This window comes from Tursiops truncatus, chromosome 2 (assembly GCF_011762595.2).
Source record: "Tursiops truncatus isolate mTurTru1 chromosome 2, mTurTru1.mat.Y, whole genome shotgun sequence".
In the NCBI taxonomy this organism is placed as follows: Eukaryota; Metazoa; Chordata; class Mammalia; order Artiodactyla; family Delphinidae; genus Tursiops; species Tursiops truncatus.
In genome coordinates, this window is record NC_047035.1 from 144,955,641 (window position 1) to 144,972,597 (window position 16,957).

A 16,957-nucleotide genomic window follows, 5' to 3' on the forward strand; every position below is an offset into this window, starting at 1 on the left:
GCCGCAGACCACCTGCCTTGCAGCCGTACACGCCCTTGCACACCCCCCCCCACACACACACCCCCAAACACACACAGCAGCCTGGTTCAGCGGGAACCAGCGGTGTTTCTCTCTTGCGAGGTCACGTCCATCATTTCACTCTGAGGCCTCAGCCCCCAGGAGATGCAGCAGAGCGGGCGCGGCTGGAGGGGCGGGTGATCGCACACGTCTCTTGGGAAGGAAGATGGGAAAAGCTCCAATTCTTACTGACATTTGCTCTCCTCCCTCACCTGGGCTAGAGAGCTCATTTTACAAGGAATCTGACCCACAACTCTTCCAACCATGTCTCTGGTCCCAGGCGTGACGTCCTGTCAGGGCTCGGCCCTCCAACCTCTTCACGCCACCCACTCCCCAAGACTGCCGGGTACTCTTAGAAGCAGCCTGGCCCCGGCTGCCCTCCTCTGACCGGCTGGCTATCGGCAGAATCTCGTGGTCCTCTGCCCCGTCCTGTCCCCCTGCCTGACACAAGCTCTGAGGGTAACCCGGCCTCCCTTGCTCCTCGCGTCCCCCCAGAAGGCGCCGCCCTCACGGGTGGCAGGTGCGGACACTGGCTGTGGGGCGGGACACCAACCACTGTGGCCACACAGCCCCAGCGTTACCCTGGTCGAAGCCACAGCGTCTGTAATGGGCCAGCGCCAGCTCCTCCACAGAGCACAGGACGGTGGCAGGGGCAGTCCCCCCAGCCTCCAGCACGAAGACAGACTTGCCCGGCCCAGACTGCGGGCAGAGCCGGCCCGTGACGGTCACCTGCGGGGGGGGGCAAGGGGAGGACCGTCATTAGCTTTCCTCCTGCTCCAGCCCTGCACACCCGGCTCTGCTACCCCAAGGACACACTGTCCTCCGCCCCCGAAAGGCCACCCATCCTCAGCGCGGTGCCAGGCCATGTGACCCGCACCTTGGTGCCCATGAGGACGCAGGTCACAGCCTGGCCCTCTGCTCTCTGGGGCCCTGACCAGGCAGGGGGACCTGGAAAGGCTGTGAGCTGCTGACTCAGGAGTTTACAGAGTCGCAGCCCCTGCCGGCCCAGCCTCCCAACGCCCAGGTGAGGACGGGGGCGAGGCCAGGTCGCTGCCCACAGCAAGCCAGAGGGTCTTTGGAGTCGACAAGAAACACGCGCTGAAAACCTCTCTAAGGCTGTGTTCAGGAATAAAAACAAGAATTCATCCCAAGTGCCCCAAGAATATTTACTTACATGTTTGACGTCACCCACAGTGACTTCTGGGAGCTGACGGAAGAGGTGCGCGTACTTCTGGCAGCTGGGAGAGGCCCGCAGGCGCACGGCCCTCTGATACAGCGAGAGGCGGTGGCCTGTCCGCACGTCCGGATCCGCCAGCCCTGCTGTGATGCACTTGATGGCCTAGCAAAGAGCACGGTGCCTGTCAGCATCCTGAAGTCCCGGTGCAGCATCCCCGCGTTTCATGTGACGGGAAACCCCACTGTTAATTAATCATTCATTTTGCTAATTAGTGGTGGGCAAAGCAGCCCTTCCAGAGACAAGGACATTCCCTTAGGTCCCATGCCGAGCACAGAAGCAGCACAGACCCCGATGCAAATGTCTGGGGCACAAGCAGCCGTGCTCCAGACACTATGTCCTGGTCACACGTGTGGACACAGCCTATCTCAGCTGCCACACCCTCAGGAGACGGAGGAGGCTGGGGAGAGGGACCTGGTCCGGGATGCGCTCGGGGCACCACCCAGGGGCTCGGTATGCAGAGCAGGCACCTCTAGGGCAGAAGCCTGGCCGTCTGACCACCTCCCAGTCCCAGGGAGCCTCATTTATAGGGAGAAGAATCTTAGGTTTGAAGGGGTTATGCATTTTCTAAGGTTATTCAGGGCTGGACAAATAAACAAAAATACTGAAAACTACATGGGATACTACTTCACACCCACTAGGATGACTGTACTCAGAAAAATGGACAATAAAAAGTGTCGGCGGGGATGTGGGAGAAATTGGAGCCCTCGTGCTTTGCTGGCAACAATGGAAAAACGATCCAAATACTGTGAAAAACGGTTCGGCAGTTCCTCACAAAGTGATACACGGAATTACCACGTGACCCAGCAACCTCACGTCCAGGTACACGCCCACCACGACTGAAAGCAGAGTTTCAAACAGATATTTGTACACAGTAGTGCTATTCACAACAGCCAAACAGTGGCAAAAACCCAAGTGTCCATCTACAGATGGGATCAACACAACGTGGTCCGTTTACACAATGGAGTATTATTCAGCCTTGAAAGGCAAGGACACTGACACCTGCTACAACATGGATGAGCCTTGAGGACGTTATGCTACTGAAATAAGCCAGGCACAAAAGGACAAAGATTCCATGATTCCACTTCAGAACAGGCAGATTCCTAGAGACAGAAGCAGACTAGAGGTAACCAGGAACCGGGGCAGGAGGGAACAGGAGTAACTGTTTCACAGGAGCAGAGTTCCTGTTTGGAGGATGAAAAGTTTGGGGAACAGACAGTGATGATGTTTGAACAACACGGTTTTGAACTGCTCGGGTCCACATACACACAGATTTCTTCCAATAAAGACTGCAGCACTGCACGGTCCACAGTTGGTTGGATCTGCAGACACAGGACCTCAGAAATGGAGGGCCAACTACAAAGTTATCCGTGGATTTCTGACTGTGCGGGGGCAGGAGGGCTCGGCGCCCCGATCCCCGAGTTGTTCAAGGATCAGCTGTATAATTAACGCCACTGAACTGTATACCTAGAGATGGTTAAACTGCAAGTTTTCTTTGTTATATATATTTACTACAATAAAAGAATAAAAAGTCTTTAAAAAGCCCTGAAAATCAGTGAAGATCAGGCCATCAGAGCCGGGTGGTCCAGAGGACTCAAGCAGAGAATGAGGCGGGGCTGCCGCCAGTTCTGTAGCCCCGTGGGAGCCGGGCTGGCCGCAGGGAGGGGCGGCCTCGGGCTCAGCCTGGCCTGGCCGGCTGGCTGCTGGGCACCTGCAGGCACGAGCCTCTGCTGGGCTGGCAGGTGCCCTCCCTGGAGACTGATGTAGAGAAGGGAAGGAACGGTGACAAAGTAACAGGGGTTATGAGCATGGCCGGGAAGATTCTTGGGAAAAGGCAAAAAGGAACCAGGGTTTTCCATCTGTCGCAAAGATAACCTCGGAGTATGAGTGAACGCTCCTATCAGCAGACCCGAGCAAGGGGAAAGTCTATCAACTCTTTGGAACCTTTATTTCAATGAAAGAGACAGGCAGCGCGCACACACCCTCTGTCCACGCTGGGTGAGGGGCCACCAGAGGCCTCTCCTGCCCTGTCAGCCCGAGTCAGCGGAGGCGGGGGCACCACACCCACCTCCGGGAGAGGAAACAGCTCTCCCGGCTGGAAGCACTTCAGGTAACAAGGCACCTTTTTAGGTTAAGGCAGTAAAAATAGTATGTCATCGTCCACCACCGTGGTCAAATTTTCCAGCTCTCCATCATCCTGATTCACTTGACCTGCCCCTGGAGAAACAAAAGCTCCCAGAGCCGTAGTGCCCTCTGCTCAATGCAAACGCGAGGTTGGCAGGGACAGGGGACCGCAGGTGGCCACACAGAGGGCCACTGTCGCCACCTCGGGAGGCCCCGCCCCGCTGGCTGCAGCAGCTGACAGCCAACGCTGTCCTCGGACTCACAAGGTCCCCGCCACAGAGAAGGCAGAGCCTGGAAGGGAAGGCGCCCGCCCTCATGAGTCAGACACCACGTCGCATGGTGGGAGGAACGCCTTCCATCCATCTTTCTCCCAGGAGGCCCCGGGCAACGAGTGAATACAACCACCATTTCCAAAACCACCATTTCCAAAACTGTGTGGAGGCGGACACATCTAACCCTCCAGCTCCCTCCACCCCTAGAACTTCATCCCTGAATCCCGACACGATCCTGCTGCCGACACACCCACCAACCCCACCGTCACCCCCATATTCGCGCCCCTGCTACTTCTTCTGGGGTTGGAAGAACACAGACAAAGAAGGATGTTTAAGAAATCAACGTTCTAAATCAACCATAGTCCAATATAAAATAAAAATTAAAAGAAAAAAGAAACCAGGGGCTTCCCTGGTGGCACAGTGGTTAAGAATCCGCCTGCTGGTAGGTTCTCCCTGGTCTATCAGGAAATCGGCCGGCTGTATTTGCAGTGCCCCTCGCTAACTCTGCTCTTTGTTCTCAATAAACTCACTCTCATCTAAAAAAAAAAAAAAAAAGAATCCGCCTGCCAATGCAGGGGACACAGGTTCGAGCCCTGGTCTGGGAAGATCCCTCATGCCGTGGAGCAACTAAGCCCATGTGCCACAACTACACTGCGCTCTAGAGCTCACGAGCCACAGCTACTGAGCCCACGCGCCTAGAGCCTGTGCTCTGCAACAAGAGAAGCCACCGCAACGAGAAGCCCACGCACCACAAGGAAGAGCAGCCCCCGCTCACCATAACTAGAGAAAGCCCACGCATAGCAACGAAGACCCAACACAGCCAAAAATTTAAAAATTAATTAATTAAAAAAAAAGAAACCGATGTTCTAAATCAACCATAGCCCAGTATAAAATAAAAGTTAAGAAAAAAGAAATCAACGTTCTAATTACATTTAGATTTCTAAGGTATTAACAGTTTGCTATATTTTTAAATGTATGCCAAACTGAACAAAGGCTGGGCGGCTCCGCAGCTGAGTACCGGCTCCAGGCGCTTCAGGTGCTGGTGCAAGTTGAGAGCCAGCCGGTCCCACCACCGGCCTCTGCTGTCAGGACAGTACACTTTCTGGGACAAAAGGTTTTCAAGCTCCTTGACGGCTTCCTGTGGCAACAACAAGGGATGCGCATTAGACACCTACACACCAAGCGTCTGCCATTATACTGAGTAGTCAGGAAAATTGTCAAAGTATATCTATACAGCATCCCTCTGCATTCTAAAGTAAGGCTCAGGACCCGGACTGCCAAGTGGGGCCCTGGGACGTCCCTCGGGAGTGGCCTGAGCTCCGGAGGCGCCCCAGGCTTCTCAGCAGGCCCCCCACCACCTTGTGCAGCTCGGCACTCTCTGCAAACCAGGTCGGCAGCACAGGACAGACACAGTCAGACTCTGGGCAGGAGCAGTGGCTGGGCTGCAGGCCCATGTGCATCTGGGAACCCAGCCGGTCACAGGGCCGAGGCTGTGATGGGCAGGGGTCAGGACAGGAACGAGGGGGTCTTCACCCAAACACCCCACCTCAACAGGGGGACTTTCTGGTCTAGGTTTACTGGTCACGCTTCATGTTCATCTTTGGTGGTTCCCGGATCTCTCTGAAGGATCTAACACATCTCCCGAGAAAAAGGCACAAACCCCATAGACACACTCGCAGATTCCCCAAAGCCAACCCCACAGGGCCTCTGGGGCGGGTCCACAGACCCCTCGTGGGGGACCCACTGGCCCAGCCCTAGCACATTCTCTTTGTAAAACACCATGTTTCAATTACACAAGTGTCAACACAACAGAAGCTCACTCCAGCAATCTCACAACGTTTAATACGAGGAGGGATACGACTGAACTTCTCATTCGTGATTATAAATTATTTCCAGACCATCCACTACTGCTGCCAGGGAAACACAAGCAGAGGTGAGGTTTCTGCCTCAGGGGTTTGGGGAGACCCTCCCTGTCACACAGGGGGTTCTGACGGCGTCTAAGCTCCGGCTGCAGAGACCATCAGCGGCTCCCTGCGGAGCTCTGACCGTCACCTGGCCATCCTGGCGCACAGGCGTCAGCTCACAGCTGGCGGAACAGCAGGTCGCCCTCGGCCGTCTTCCTACTGACCAGGAGATGGCAGGTGCCCACGGGAAGCAGGCCCTCGTCGCATTGCCGTGTGCTGACCAAGTACTTGGGAGAAGTCAAGAGCCAGCCCCCTCGCTAAGAGCCGGGGGCGGGGGCTTGTGCACTCACCTGGTACATGTGAAGTCTCTGCAGTATTTCAACGGTTCGGGACAAAATCCTCGTATAAACCCAACCAACGGTAAAACACCGGAGAAAGAGTGGCAATTTCTCGTGGTATCTAGAACAAAGACGTACGCCAGCAGTTTAGTGCTTTGTTTATGTGTTGTAAGACAATCACAAGAAGTGACAGAGCAGACTGAATTCCTACCTTTTAAGAAGATATATTCGGAACACTGCCTGTCGTGGGCAGTTTTCTACACCACAAATCTACGCTCTCACAGCCACCCTTCCGAGGTCCCCCAGAAAGCGGTGTGAAATGAGGGCTGGAGGTCAGCAAACGCCCGCCCTCGGGCCAGACACGGGGCCCCACCTGATTTTATACAAACCCAGCATATATATACAAACCAAACGTGATTTCCACGTTTCTAAATGGTTAAAATAAGTCAAAAGGAGAAAAATAGTCTGTGGCCTGTGAAAATTACATGAAACTCACATTTCGGTGTCAGCAAACACACCTGCATTGGGACAGCCCCGCCCACTCGCTGGGGGCGGGGATGCGGGCGCGCTCACAGCAGGACAGCAGAGGCCAGTGAGCATGTGGCTGGCAGAGCCTGACCGCCGCCTAGCTGGCCCTCCACGGAAGAGGCTACCAACCTCTGTCTGACAGGAACCCAAGTCCCTTAGTTGTTCTAAGCAGTTAGAACAACTCGGCTAGACAGTAAACTTTGACAGGGACCCGAGAACCACTTCACCTCAGGGACGGGTGGCCTTTCAGTCCGTCCCAAGCCTGCTTTGCACACCGAGCGAGCTCCCTGGCTTCCTCCCAGGCCCCGCTGGCCATCGCGGTGGAGATGTCGTTCAGCATGTGCGCGGCCGCTGCGTACCTGCAGGAGGCGGGGGGGGGTGGCCAGGCCATCCAAGCTTCAGGGGTGAACGAGCACTGACACACAAAATTCCACATCCTGTCCACCACATCTAACTCTGCTTTTGAAAATACGAGCGTTACATTTTACCTCGGTAATAATCTGACGTATTACCCCATGGGAGTGGCCTAGAAAAACTCAGACAGGCTACCCAACCGGAAAGATGAAAACACTCACACCGCACTAGTACATAACACATCCCGTTATATGCATGTAACACTGACCCGCGCTTCCTTTCTGACTTTTGATGCTCGTTCATTCAGCAATCTGGCAACCTTGTAAACAGGTAACCGACTTCAGAATTACACACAAGCGTAGGTTTGGTCATTTAATCATTGAGCCAGAGGCAGACAGAGGGATGCTGCCCGAGCTAAGAGAACTATTGGGGATTTTCAAAAATAACTTCAGGGACAGTCTTTGGGAGACGGCCATGCTGAAGTGTTATGAACACACTTCAGTGAAGAAAGACAACTTGTCAGCGCACCTGAGACATTCGCCCAATCAGTTCCCTAACACTTCGAGGGCACAGTCATTGTGTTCCGGACGCACACTTAAAAGAAAAAGCACGCACGAGCAATATGTGCAAATACTATCACATAAGAGTAAAAGACGGATGTAGAACTGAATCACTTTGCTGTACAGCAAAAATTAACATTGTAAGTCAACTATACTGGAATAAAATAACTTTTTTTAAAAAAAGAGTAAAAGAAATGGCCTCTAAATATAAAAATTTGCTCATGAACGCTTCGATCTCTCTTTTTTTGTTGTTGTTTTTTTTTGTTGTTTTTACGATACACGGGCCTCTCACTGTTGTGGCCTCTCCTATTGCGGAGCACAGGCTCCAGACGCGCAGGCTCAGCAGCCATGGCTCACGGGCCCAGCCGCTCCGCGGCATGTGGGATCCTCCCGGACTGGGGTACGAACCCGTGTCCCCTGCATCGGCAGGCAGACTCTCAACCACTGCGCCACCAGGGAAGCCCGATCTAACTCTCTTATAACGTGCAACTGGACAATTCTAAGGTCGATAAGGAAAGAGAAACAGGGAGAGGGTGCCCGGAGGTTGGCCCACCCGGCAGGAGTGCCCTCCCGCCCACCTGAACCAAGCCCCCTCTTCACGAGCCCATTGAGCCCAGCGCCAGCCCCACGGTGCCGCCATCACCGCCTGCACGGTCACCAGCCCTCCCTCCCGTCTCCCAAACCTCCCCCCCAACCCCCGCGCTGCCAAGAACAGCATCCCTCCTGCACCCCGATCTCTGTCTCCTGCCCTCCGTACACCTGGCTGAGAGCACGGCTTCCCCGCAGCCCCCCTCGAGCAGGGACAGCTCTCCTCACTCAGGGCCCAGACGGATGGAAGCATCCTCCTCCCTCCCACCTCCGCCTCCAAATCCTCCTTTCCTCCTTGAAAGCCCCCACCTCCGAAGCCCACGCCTCCTCCTTGTGGGCACCTGCCAGCGCCCCCCATCCCTGTCCCTGTCCCCTCTGCCTTGGTCTCCCTGGGTCTCCCGCCACGATGGCCACGACTTCAGAATTCTCCACCTCCTTCCTCCCTGATAACACGATTCTCCAACCTCTTCTCAGCCACCCACATGCCCGTGACCACTGAGACCTTCTGTCCCCAATGGACCGAGTCACCCTCAAGATGCTGACTTCAAGCATCTCCTCCACTGATCCCCGCCCCCAATCCTTCCAGCTCGTTCACTGCTGACAGCAGCTCCCCACCTTCACCAAGGCCCCACCTCCAGCACGGTCCCTGTCCCAGCCATAGTGCCTCCTGTCCTGCAGGCCCACAGACCACGCCTGGGGAAGAACACACACCGGCCACAGCCCCACCCTGGTCGGGGTGCCCTGGCCGCTCACTCCTCTGGGCCTGCACCAACTCCCCGAATCGTGCTGAAGACGATCGCAGAGCCAGGCCGGCTGGTTTCGGCACGTGCTCACACACCTCGGCCCAGCCCTGCTCGAGGGGTCCCCAGCCTCCACCATGGCAGCCTCAACCCTGCCCACATCCCAGTCCTCCCGCCGGTGCTCCGGGGCCCAGGAGGTCCCCTCCTCCTCCTCCACCGACTGCCTCTCCCTTTCTATGGGTTTATCTACACGTGCACGTGCACAAACACACACACACGAGTATCTCCTACCCTGAAGACACCAGGGAACTAGACCGCCCTGCCGTCGCAGGCCGCCACAGCAGGGGCTACTTCTCCGAAGCCCAGTGGGCCATCCCACTCGACCTCACTGCCCTTCCTCCGGGCGTTCAATCGAGCCCCATCCTGACACACCTTCTTCTTCTCCGGGTCCGCCCACCACACACACCCCTGGTTCCCTGCCGCCACCCATGTGCTGCCCAGCCCCTGGGCGCTGGCTGCCAAGCTCCTTCCTCCTCTTCTCCCTCAGGGACCTCATCCCCGGCCACGTGCTGGTGACTCCAGTTCCTCCCCAGGCCGAGCTCCGTCCTGGGCTCCTGACGGCACGCCCAGTACCACACGGGGCAGCTTCAGTCATGGGGCTGGGGGCATCCCCCCATGGCATCCCAGCCCCCCCCCCACGTCCCCCATCTCATCTGATGGCGCCACCACCCACACCAAAACTCACTCCTTTCCTCCCCAACATCTCGCACGTTCACTTCTCTACAATGCCCGCCACTGCCAGCCCAGCCAACACCTCCATCCGGACCACCAACGCTCAATTAGCCTCCTGCCGCCCCCCAGCCGCCACTCCACGGAACACTTTTGTAAAACGTGCACCAGATCCCTCGCCTGCCTAAACCCCTTCCCCAGCTCCCCATCCAGCGGATATGACCCAGTCGGCTCACCGGGGCTCTGAGGCCCAGCGTCCCCTGACCTGCGGTCCTGCCCAACCTCCCCTTCACAAGGCCCCTGAGGTTCCGGCCAGAGGTCAGCAAGCTCTCTCCTGCCCACGGAGCCTGGGCGCGGGCACCCAGACCCCTGCAGGACCGGCTCCTCCTCATTCTCAAGCCTCAATTCCAACCTTTCGGGGACACTCTCTGCCTCGCACTATCTACACAGGACTTCTCCAGCCTGCCCCGCAGTTATCACATTATTCTGTTTTCTTTCCTGTCTTCCCCAGTAAAGCGTAACCCCACGGCGGCAAAGACCCTATCTGTTCACACTGCAACTCCACCACCTGGCACGTAATAGGTACTCAACACTCAACCCATGGGCACTGAATAAATGAGAAAAGAAAAGAAAGGATCAATTATTTCAAGTACCAAGGTGGTGGGAAAGGTTCCTCAGGCCAGGTGTCACACTACTGGTGTTGTATAATCACCCTTCCTGAAGTCACTTCAACCAGATTTCATTTCCGTGCTACAGCCCTCTGCATAACAAAAGAATGTTGACTTATTTTTAACATTTATAGGATACTACTTTCTAAAAAAAAGACACGATGGTTTATTTTTTCTCCCTAGCCTCCCCACTTCTGAACTTGTCAACCATGGTTTTGTCAACCATAGAACTGAAAAGCAACCTCCCTTAGATACGCGGTAATGATGACAATTCTACCACTAAGATGCACTGAGCAATCCCCACAGGCCAGGCTCTAAGCACGCTCCACACATCAGCACAGATCTGTGGGAATGTACTATTATCTCCCCATTTTGCAGATGAGTAAACTGAGGCACAGAGTAGATTCATGGTTCATTAGAGAGACCGGAACCTGGCTTCAGAGTTCTCACCAAAGAGAACAGCACCAAGTCACTAAAAACAAAGATGTAAAAGGACATGAGACGAAAGAAAGCACAGTCAGAAGAAATATTCTTACTAGAAGATTTGACTAAAAAAGTTATTCTAACTGAACACAAATAGGATATTGAATTTCCTGATAACTATGGCAAAATGGGCTAAAATCAGTTTATACTGACCCTGTTTTGATACAATAATCTCAAGAGTTTATTTTTTAAAGCACATACTAGACAACACTTAAACAACTTTCCTAAAATCAAATATCAGAATCAATTTCTGCTAAATTTGAGTCATAAACCTTAAATCAAGAATCAAAAGTGAGGACTTCCCTGGTGGCACAGTGCTTAAGAATCTGCCTGCCAATGCAGGGGACACAGGTTCGAGCCCTGGCCCGGGAAGATTCCCACAGGCCGCGGAGCAACGAAGCCCGTGCACCACAACTGCTGAGCCTGCGCTCTAGAGCCCGTGAGCCACAATTACTGAATCCCGTGTGCCTAGGGCCTGTGCTCTGCAACAAGAGAAGCCCGCGCACCGCAACGAACAGTAGCCCCCGCTTGCCAAAACTAGAGAAAGCCCACGCGCAGCAACAAAGACCCAACACAGACAAAAGTTTAAAAATAAATAAATTTTTTAAAACAACGATTTTGGCTATGAACTCATGTTTCTGTTGTGGATGGCAAAAAATAATAACAAAGCCTTCTACATAAATTTTAAAATACACAGATTTCATAGAGAGCAAACACGCCCTTACCTGATGAGATCCTCTCTATCCTGGAAGATTTGGGTTTTCCGACTGACGGTATACCTGGGAAACTCCATGCGGCCAAGGTTGACCAGCAGTACCGTAGAAAGCTGGCCCTGCCCGCCACAGGCCGCCTCCTCCTCTTCCACCTCGTGGGTCAGTGAAAACAGCAGCAGGACCCGGGAGAACACAGCCCGGGGGTCTCTACACACTCTCAGAGACTGTCCCGCCCAGTCTTTAGCTCTGAAAAATACACGATATGGAAATAACTCTCTGGCTTTTAAGCATTTGGATGTCAGATTTCACAAATTATTTCAAGCTAAACAGCATGCATTATTCTAAGCCTGAAGCAAATCTGCCACCTCCAACTGTGTGACTTAAAGCATTTCTTAACCTCTCTGGGGCTCAGAGCCCCACCTAGGAACACGGTGAGGATTAGATGAAATTGTATCTGCAAATGATTTCACGCACTGTTTGCCTCAATAAAAGAGCAGGATAGGGTTTACGCTGGTCCTGAACATGTGAAATACCAGGAAAACTCATGAAAGTGTTATCTATTTGACACTAGCAATTCTCAAATCTTGACTCCAGTGACACTTGAGATGAAATAATAGGTATTTATGTAGAACGTCGCTACCAAAGGCTCTTGGTAAGGCGGCATGTTAAGCCCAGGGCCCTCCGGCTCCAACAACTGCAACACCACACACGGCAGGGTTTCGCTATTGACATCCGGGCCGGGTAACTCTTTCCTGGGGGTGGGATGCCCAGGCTGTGAACTAGAGGATGCTCAGCTGCGTCCCTGGCCTCCGTTCACTAAATGCCTGTAGCACCCACTACCCACCTTAGTCAGGACCATGAAAACGACTCCAGACGATGCCGGGTGTCCCCTGGAGGGCACAGTCGCGCCCAGCTGAGAGCCACTGGTCTAGTGGAGGACCTCACACTTTCTTACCAGCCCAAAAGCCATTAAGTCAAAAGCAGAGTGGCATCCCTGGGGCGTGCAGAGATCAGTGCCACCACCAGAGCCGAGAGGACACAGGGGTGGGATTCCCATCACACCACCATTTACTTGAGGACCATTCACCGACAGAGACTGCCAGAAAACACCCTCCTCCTCCCTCTCCATGCAGAGTCCCAAGGAGGTCCAGCGGACCGACATTCCAAACTCCTATAAGAATAGTAGTTAAAACTGCATTTTTCTTGAATAATAAAATATTAGAATTTGCCAAGGGCCTAGTGCCTCTAATCTCTTGCCTCCTGATTTTTCTTGGTCCTAGAAATCAGTGTGGTATCTTAAGAATTAGGAATAATAAACCAAGAAAGAATCCAGTCTTTATAATAATGGTTCACCGCCTTCTCAACCTAACTGCAATTGAAAAAGACAATTACAATCTGAAAATACGTACCACCCATCATAAGAGTTAATGTGTACTATCAGGACTTTCCTGGTGGCGCAGTGGTTAAGAATCCACCTGCCAATGCAGGGGACATGGGTTCAAGCCCTGGTCCGGGAAGATCCCACATGCCATGGAGCAGCTAAGCCCGTGCGCCACAACTACTGAGCCTGCGCTCTAGAGCCCATGAGCCACAACTACTGAGTCCTCATGCCACAACTACTGAAGCCCGTGCACCTAGAGCCCGCACACCGCAACAAAGAGCAGGCCCCGCTCTCAGCAACTAGAGAAAGCCCATGCGCAACAACGAAGACCCAACGCAGCTTAAAAATAAATAAAAATAAATAAATTAAATACGTGCTATCAACATTTCAAATGTTTTTACTATAACAATAGCCACAAAACCTTTTCAAAATCACTGCACCAATGCCAGGCTGATTCTTGCGCCAAGTGCAGACTGAAGGCTGTTTGGCCAATTTGAGAAACGCATTCACCAGCTGCTGCTTCTGCCCATTGGGATTCACCAAGTGGAAGGTCTTTGCCAGGGCTTTCAGTTCCGGAGCAGAAAGGAGCTCGAGCACCTCAGACAGTTCTTGCAACTCAGATTCTGAAATATTAAAAAAAAAAAAAAAAAAAATTTAAAGTAGTTTAAATAAGCTTACTGTTTTCTAGATTTATTTACTTTAAGAAGAAAATTCACATGCAAATAAAATGAAATGCTACTGTAGAAATTTTAGTTTGCCAAACTGATTGTTAAAAATTACGGAAAACAGATATTTCACAAAGGCTATAAAACAACAGAACTTCTCAAAGAAAATCTGAATAAAATAAAGACCCACATGGATAGCCACTGGTACATCGCTCACAACAGAACCTACGGCTGGGCCTCTCCAGAGCAGGTCAGAGTCAACTGTTCATCAGCTGTCCTCTCTCCACACAGGCCTGGGGCTGAGAAGACTTTCATGGGGTCACTTGCTCGGCACACATGTGTACATCACACTATTAGGGGACCCAGACAGCAAGCCTGACCTCCGGGATGCAGCTGAATCAGAGCTGGCTGGTCTCTGCCTTCACAGCATCCACAGCTTAGGGCAGGGCCATCTTCCTCCAGGCAGCAAGTCCTCACTGGGTGTACACTGCCTGCCAGGTAGCACCTGCCCAGGGCATACAGTGAACAAGCTGCATCTGTGCCCACAGGGAGCTTACCTCCTAGCATAATAAATGTCAGGGGTGACAACTGCTACAAAGAAACACAAAGCTGGCAGCAACATGGACGGACCTAGAGATGATCATATTAAGCGAAGTAAGTCAGAAAGAGAAAGACAATTACCATATATCACTTATATGTGGAATCTAAAATATGACACAAATGAACATATCTATGAAACAGAAACAGAATCACAGACATAGGGAACAGACTTGTGGTTGCCAAGGGGGAGGGGGGTGGGAGGGATGGATTGGGAGTTTGGGATTAGCAGATGCAAACTATTATATATAGGATGGATGAAAAACAAGGTCCTACTGCATAGCACGGGGAACTATATTCCATATCCTGTGATAAACCATAAGGAGAAGAATATAAAAAGAATACATATATGTACAACAATCACTTTGCTGTACAGCAGAAATTAACACAACACTGTAAATCAACTATACTTCAATAAAATTTTTTTAAATAAATAAATAAAAGGAGGAAGAATGAACTAGGAAAAAAGAAGAAAGAAAAGCAAAGCTGGGCAAGGCAAAATGGACTGGCAGGAGGTGGCCGTATTTGACACTAGGTGGTCATGCAAGTCCCTGACAAGGTGACACGGAGCAGAGCTGGATGACATGAGGGGGTGAGCCGAGCGGGAGCAGGCACAGGCTCTGAAAGACGGGTGCACTCAGCCAGAGCACCCAGGGAGCAGAGTGAGGGGACGGCCAGGGCTACACCCCACTGGGCTGTGCAGACCACGGTGGGACCTGGGCGGGACTGAGGGCAGCGTTAGGCCACTGGGGTTCTGCTTTTGTTGCTTAACTGTCATTTAAAGGTAAGTCAAGGCTCAGGGCTTCCCTGGTGGTGCAGTGGTTAAGAATCCACCTGCCAATGCAGGGAACACGGGTTTGAGCCCTGGTCCGGGAAGATCCCACATGCCGTAGAGCAACTAAGCCCACGAGCCACAACTACTGAGTCTGCGCTCCAGAGCCCGCGAGCCAACGAAGAGTAGCTCCCGCTCGCCGCAACTAGAGAAAGCCCGCATGCAGCAACAAAGACCCAATGCAGCCATAAATAAATAAATAAATAAATTTATTAAAAAATAAAGGTAAGTCAAGGCTCAGCTGGCTTGCCTGTTACACCTGTAGATTTCTGGAACCTGCACCTAATCTTCCGGGTCAGGTGAGGACACAAGCTCTCCAGTGCCCCTGATGGCCTGATGTGAGGGAACCCGGGGTCCCGCTGCCTGATCCCTTACAAGCCCTCACATCCACGGAGCCTCCAGGTCTCCCCCCCAAGGCTCCCCACTCCCCGCAGCCAGGCCCACCACGTCACCCTAACTGCACTTACTTACTGCTCTGCACTACAAACTCTGCCGCACAGAAACCGTCTGGCTTTGGCTTGATTCCCCTATTTCAGTCTAAACTGTGAACAACTTGAACCCAGGACTCACATCTTTCATCCTCCTTATACCCACGTTTCCAGTACAATATTGTACTCAACACATGTAGGGACCTAGTGAAAGCTACTGATGAGACCACCAAGGTTACCTCATATTCACATGGGCTTAAATCAGTGAAACAATTCCTGAGACAATCAACCTGCAAATTGTAAGAGCTGCCTGTGTATGCATGGGGGGCAAATTAAGGTTTTAGAGGCGATACTAGCTTCAAACAAACCAGCTTTGTTCCATCATAAAGATGAGAAAACTGGGTAAGATGAGTCAAGCTCCTGCTGGAAGGAGAGCCAGGAGGGATGAGTTTCCCCTGTGGACCCAGACACCCATCTATCCCTAGGTGACTTTACGGGACTAAGCCTGGGACCATCAGAACACAGCAGCAGGCAATCTTTTGTTATCCTAGGAGTCTTAACTCAGGCTGAGGACGGCTTTAACAACACATGAATAATTTGTTTTCCTAAGAAGATTCAAAACTCAATTTAAAAAGACACACACAATTACTATTTACCAGGCACCAGTCAGGAGATGACACCAAACTAACATCACCCTCATTCTGCAGAAACTGGATTCCCTACGTCGGATTTTCAATTTGGTTCCCCTGGACAAACCGTACCCGTCTGCAGGAAGCCTGCATGAGTCAACTCTCTAACCACCGGGGTTAAGTCAGCGGAGATCTCTTCATATTCCAGTTTGTTCATCTTAATCCAGCCGAATTTACGTTGAAAAAGTCTGACATATAACTTCTGACCGCTAGCTGCAACAAAGTTGACAAAAATAGTGAAAAACCTTCTATTTCTTCTCGAAAACATATACTATAATTTACTTTTGTAAACTGAGGTGAGTAAAACAGGCTGTTAGAAATACACAGAGGCTGACTCAACGGATCTTCCAAGAAAATCGTTTTCTTCCTTAGGAAGACGTAACTTATTTCAAACACAGAGTCCCGTGGCGATGTCTCCTTGGCCTGTATGCCTGTCACTGCAGGACAGGAGAAGCATGAGGACGCAAAGCCAGCCCTGCCCCCCCAGTTGTGCAAGTCTTTGGAACTGAGACTCCCTTTTCTCTTCTATTATAAAAAGGAAGGGGGGGGGTGGGCAGTAACACCATCTTCCCAAAGTTGGTGAAAAGATTAAACACGATGAGGTATTCAATAATTAGTGTATAAACCATAAAAAAAGTTCCAAAGTTGGTAATGATTATAGGCCATTTAAAAACCTAAGACCCGGGTTCCCCACTTTCTAGCCAACATTTCTACTCCCTCAAGAGAAACCCCCCAGGGTTCCCGTTATTTTGTTCTCTCCTTTCGGTTTAATATGCATTATTCTATTTTTGGCTGAAAATCATCTGAAAAGAATTTTCCAAAAAAAGTCTAGCTTTGGTGGGGTGGCCATCTCTAAGGCAGTGATCTTCACCAAGCTATTTAATTAATCTGGTCTCAAGTTTTCCTATTACCCAAATTATCTTTAAATTTCTAACTCTAAAATGGTATGGGGACTTCCCTGGCGGTCCAGTGGTTAAGACTCCACACTTTCACTGCAGGGGGCGTGGATTCGATCCCTGGTCGGGGAACTAAGATCCTGTATGCTGCATGGCGCAGCTGAAAATTTTTAAAAA

The 16,957-nt window shown here is 51.9% G+C and overlaps 1 protein-coding gene across 14 annotated transcripts in view; it reads right to left on the reverse strand.

Annotated features, from left to right (window-relative positions):
• Positions 1-16,957, reverse strand: part of FAN1 (FANCD2 and FANCI associated nuclease 1) — a 28,329-nt gene that overhangs the window by 7,448 nt on the left and 3,924 nt on the right. For 5 of the 14 annotated variants that reach the window (XM_033852256.2, XM_033852257.2, XM_033852255.2 and 2 more), the window contains exons 3-10: positions 15,957-16,097; positions 13,095-13,296; positions 11,305-11,538; positions 6,685-6,816; positions 5,942-6,050; positions 4,706-4,825; positions 1,232-1,396; positions 639-786 (exon numbers count right to left, since the gene is read on the reverse strand). In XM_033852256.2, the coding sequence (XP_033708147.1) occupies positions 639-786; positions 1,232-1,396; positions 4,706-4,825; positions 5,942-6,050; positions 6,685-6,816; positions 11,305-11,538; positions 13,095-13,296; positions 15,957-16,097 (1,251 nt within the window). Of the gene's footprint in view, positions 1-75; positions 209-638; positions 787-1,231; positions 1,397-4,617; positions 4,826-5,941; positions 6,051-6,684; positions 6,817-7,079; positions 7,131-10,081; positions 10,189-11,304; positions 11,539-13,094; positions 13,297-15,956; positions 16,098-16,957 lie in introns of those variants that run through there. The other 9 variants (XM_073801479.1, XM_073801476.1, XM_073801478.1 and 6 more) reach the window with 7 other exon arrangements.